Source organism: Sinocyclocheilus rhinocerous, unplaced genomic scaffold (genome assembly GCF_001515625.1).
Source record: "Sinocyclocheilus rhinocerous isolate Xijiao unplaced genomic scaffold, SAMN03320098_v1.1 scaffold4545, whole genome shotgun sequence".
NCBI lineage: Eukaryota > Metazoa > Chordata > Actinopteri > Cypriniformes > Cyprinidae > Sinocyclocheilus > Sinocyclocheilus rhinocerous.
The window spans coordinates 363465-368448 of NW_015635030.1; the positions used below are offsets into that span (position 1 = coordinate 363465).

A 4984-nucleotide genomic window follows, 5' to 3' on the forward strand; every position below is an offset into this window, starting at 1 on the left:
CAATGTATGATAACTCCAGCCACAAAAGTAACATTCTTTGTGACTCACAGAGGAATGCACATGAATACATGCATAGCTCCACTTAGTGGTAAAAGTTTAAATACACTTTTTTTTGTCAGTCATTTTCCCCATAATTCTGACAGATGCCACATTCACTCATATGATTAATATGTTGCACTTGATTAAATTGAGGCACGTAGTCTGTGAAACCTGTAATCTAGAAAAACAGAGAAACTATGCTGATCTCATATGCTTATGCAAACAACCGTGAGCAATTAGTAAAATTGGAGTACACATAGATGTTGTACATTAAACAAATTATACTCAGAGTAATTACAAAAATGGACCTCAATGAGTGTGCTGAGATTAAGAAATTAAACGAGACAACAACAGATCAATACAGTCAATACGGGCTGTTCTTTTCTCCTTTTATTTATTTGACAAACACTAAGATGTGCCAATCTATAAAGGACTCCCATAAATTCCAAGGCAATAAGCAAAAAAAACATGAATCTCATTTAAAACATCACTGTTCGGTTTTAATTGGTATTACAAACAGGGAATGTGTTTGAAATGCTGTAGACTTGGTGTGAGAGACAGCGTTTCACGTTAATGAACACGGCGAACATGTTACTTTTCCCCTCCGCACAGCTCCAACAGGATCTTACGGTAATCGCCCGACGTGTCACCCTAATAAACAAACAGAACAGAGTTTCATGATGGGTTAAATGTTAGTATTGCCTTTAGTAGTGCTTTTAGTGGGGATTTTTGTGTTTGTCTGCAAAATTAGTTGAAATTAAAGGAATTATTCACCCAAAAATGAAACTTTTCTAAAAATGTATTTACCCCCAGGCCATCCAAGATGTAAATGAGTTGGTTTCTTCATCAGAACAGATTTGGAGAAATTTATCATTACATCACCTTTGAATGAGAGTCCAAACAGCTGATAAAAACATCACAATAATCTACAAGTAATCCACACGACTTAAGTACATTAATTAACATCTTGTGAAGCAAAAAGCTGTGTTTGTACGAAATGAATCCATCAAGATGTTCTTAACTTTAAACCATTGCTTCCAGCTAAAATACGAATTCTCTATAGATAAAATTGCTTTCTCCAGTGAAAAAGTAATTATGGTTTATTATGGATTATGGACTCGTATATTGGCTAGAAACAATGGTTTAAAGGTAAAACATCCTAATGATGGATTTGGTTCTTACAAACACACAATTTTTCACTTCTCAAGGCATTAACTGATGGACTGGAGTGGTGTGGGTTACTTGTGGATTACTGTGATGTTTTTATCAGCTGTTTGGACTCTCATTCTGACGGCACCCATTCACTGCAGAGGATCCATTGGTGAGCAAGTGATGGAATGCATTTATCCAAATTTGTTTTGATGAAACAAACAAACTCATTTACATACTGAATAAGTAAATGAGTCAATTTTCAGCAAATTTCCATTTTTGGGTGAACTATTCCTTTAAAAGTTTGGCTTTGCTTCATCCCTGAGGTATTGTGTTAGAGTATTTGTAATATGTATTTAATGGTTTTTGAATATTGTGTTTAGTCAAATATTCTCAGTGAAACAGCCATGTCCCACCTTTATAAAGGAGTGAAGGGTCTTTCCATAAATCTTCAGGAACTCTGCTTTGATGTCGAGCATATCGATCTCGGCGCGAGCCACCATGATCCTGATCAGCACGCTATCTGTGGTGCCTAAACCCTAAGAGCCGAGAAACAAGAGAAATGATATCATAAATGGTCATATCCCTAATGTGTGCAAATATTAGATCAGTTGGCGTTTCCATTTACCTTCATTGACTTGTAGAGCCTTTCAGCAAAAAATGCTGGCTTGTTTTTCAAGCATTTCACTGCAAGGGTTAAGAGAAGCTTAACATCCCAGTATGCAATTGAAAATGTGTGAAGATAATTCAAATATTGTAATACTCACGACAGACCTATTGCCAGAAATACATCCTCCAGGCAGCCAGACATCTCCCTCTTTATGCTGTCTTCAATGTCCCTTCCAGAAATCTTCTGATACTCCTGAAACACTGGGAAAAGAAAAATGGTTGAGAATGTGCTTGATGTAGGCTAATACTACTTGAAACAGCCAACTATAGTTGTCACATGATCTCACAACGTTGCATGTTTAATTCAGCTAGCACCATCTAGTTAAAATAAATAGCTGAATGAATGGTCATTTTGCATTTTTAAATAAAATGAGTGAAGGAGCAGAAAAATATAACTAACCATGTACATGTTAATTAATCCTATATATAAAACGAATAAAAATGACGAAAGCACATAACAAAACTACTAAAATTAAATTGAAACTAAACTGAAAATGTAAAATGCTAATTCAAAATATTAATAAAAACTATAGTAGTATATATAAATAAAAGTAAAATAACACTGTACTGCACATAATTTACATGAACAGTATGAGAAGTAGGCCTACATCTATTCCAAACAACTTTATTTACATCCAGTCACCACAAGGTGGAAGTCATGAGCTTACTTCATTGTCATATATAAGGTCATTTTCCCACTGTGCTGCTTTCTACTGTTACATTAGAACGATCACAAAACTGGGAAGGAGTATTTCGGTTATTATCTGGCATGCACAGATACCTCGGAGTAAGTGATTTCTGTTCCTCACACACAGCACAGTGAGGAACTTGACCTCATCTGTTCCCCAGTGAGCTTCGCCTGCCTCGTAGATGTCCTGTTGGATGAGAAACAATGGAGAACTTTATCGGAGCAATTTCTTTTTATACTGTTAATGATTAATGAACATCAGCATGATTGTTGTGTACCTAAGGCTGAACCCCACATTTTATAAAGCAGTTTGCTGACACAGAAACACGTCCAATGAAGAATTGTAAATACAGAGAATATACAGAGGCCCAATTTTTATTTACACACCTTAGCCACACATAAAAATAAATCACTACATTAGATAACATATAAGCAATATTTATTGTAAAGAAAGGCACCACAAGCACGCTTTTTTTTTTTTTTTTTGCGGCCAGGGTATCGGATTCCATAGAGAATGACTCTTACGAGCCGGTTCTTTTTAATGAATCAAAAACATCCAGAGTGGCCAGTCGGATCCCATAGCAAACAACTCTTATGAGATGGTTATTTTCAAGAAATCAAAAAAATACAGCATGACCAGTGTAGACCGATTCTCAAACAAATAACTCTTACAAGCTGGTTATTTTCAATAAATCAAAAAAAAATATATATATACAGCGTGACCAGTGTAGTACGATTCTCAAACGAATAACTCTTATGTGCTGGTTATTTTCAATGAATCAAAAAATACAGCACAAAGAGAGTAGTCTGATTCCCGAAGGACTCAAAGACATACAGCGCGACCACTGTAGTCTGAATACTCAATGAATGACTCTCATGAGCTGATTCTTTTCGATGAATCGGAAACATGCAGCACAACCAGTGTAGTCCGAATCGCGAGAAAGGGATATTTAAGTGAATGAAACACTTCCAGTGTGATCCACCAGTGTGGTCCGAGTCGTCCGATTCCCAAACAAATTACTTGAATGAATCCGTTTTATATAATATAAGCTTATATTTTATAAGTGAATTGGCTACAATGTTCTGTATTATATTGTACTTAATGCTCTTAAGACTTCACTTAAGTTACTAGCTAGTTGTACAATGATGAATACTATAGGTTTTATCATAAGTATTTTATAAAAATAACTGAAATTGAAATTGGGGGTTGCAGTACACTGAAGCTCTACTATTACAAAATCACACTGGATATGCTAAGCAAGTAATGTCTAAGTAATACCGAGTTTAAGGTATTCAGAACCCATTACACCACAAAAATTTAACATGTGCTTATTACACAAAAAGCTACTGCTAACCACACCAAAATCCTCACCTTTGCATCCTGAACAGCCTGAGCCTCGTCCACCTTGGTGCTCTCGTCACGCCCAGCCTATAAGCAAAGCAGAAAATCAGTATCAATACATCCCATATGCTAAACTATCAGGGGTCACACCTGCCCCGGCCGGACACTGTGGATGGTGAAGGTTTGCATGGCAAACAAAAGAGGTGATGAGTAAAGGCATCAAATAATCTTCTTCACAAATAAGATAATACAGGTGATTTGTTTATTTACCGTGAGTAAAGACACCAAAACTCTCTGGAACATTCCAGACGTGTCTCCGCAGACGTCGTCCTCAAGACTCTTGCCATTTTCTGTGATAATGACATTATCAGCACAAGAAAAGTGAATGAAAATAGTATAATATGGGGAGACCTGTATACTTTTCACAATGCAAAAAGTGCTTATCCATGATAAGTGTGAGCTGTTGCACATCTGTACCTTTCTTGTAAGTAGCAACGATTTCCTTCATCTCAGCATTGCTTCTTGAGGCCAGGATGTCAATGAGACATGCTTCCTCTGTCCCTGCACCCTGGAAAAAGGTTGAAGATATTGTGATTAGGGACTAAAACTATATATATAATGCCCTCTGACCAGAAAGTTGTCAATGGGAAGAAGGTTATTTTAAAGGGGGATGATTCTTCTCTATACCCACTTTATGAGGGCAGTTGTGGCATGTATGGTGGCATGTATGAGGGCAGCTGTGGCCTGATGGTTAGAGAGTTGGACTTGTAACTATAGGCTTGCTGCGATAGACGGTGTTTTCGGTTATACCGGTGTTAAGCCGCAACACCGGTTATGTCATTTGCCTACCGCGGCACCGCCCCCCACCGTAGTTTAGATTTTTTTATAGTAACAAAAATAATTTAGCCTAGTTCAGTTAGAGGACAGATACTTTAAAAAACAGCTGTGGCCTGATGGTTAGAGAGTTGGACTTGTAACCCGAAGGTTGTGGGTTGGATTCGCAGTACCGGCAGAAAATTTCTTCCACCTTCAGTACACATGAATTAGGTGCCTTTGAGCAAGGTATCCAGCTCCCTGGGGGCGGCAGGAAAAAAGCC

General features: G+C 37.3%; 1 protein-coding gene across 1 annotated transcript in view; it reads right to left on the minus strand.

Moving 5' to 3' along the window:
* Positions 1 to 419: 419 nt before the first annotated feature.
* The window catches only part of LOC107746213 (annexin A4-like), an 11372-nt gene continuing 6807 nt past the window's right edge, over positions 420 to 4984 (minus strand). The window contains exons 6-13 of the mRNA XM_016560339.1: positions 4365 to 4455; positions 4158 to 4237; positions 3918 to 3974; positions 2639 to 2732; positions 1963 to 2058; positions 1817 to 1875; positions 1605 to 1727; positions 420 to 690 (exon numbers count right to left, since the gene is read on the minus strand). Of these exons, the coding sequence (XP_016415825.1) occupies positions 631 to 690; positions 1605 to 1727; positions 1817 to 1875; positions 1963 to 2058; positions 2639 to 2732; positions 3918 to 3974; positions 4158 to 4237; positions 4365 to 4455 (660 nt within the window). The 3' untranslated portion in view covers positions 420 to 630. The remainder of the gene's footprint in view (positions 691 to 1604; positions 1728 to 1816; positions 1876 to 1962; positions 2059 to 2638; positions 2733 to 3917; positions 3975 to 4157; positions 4238 to 4364; positions 4456 to 4984) is intronic.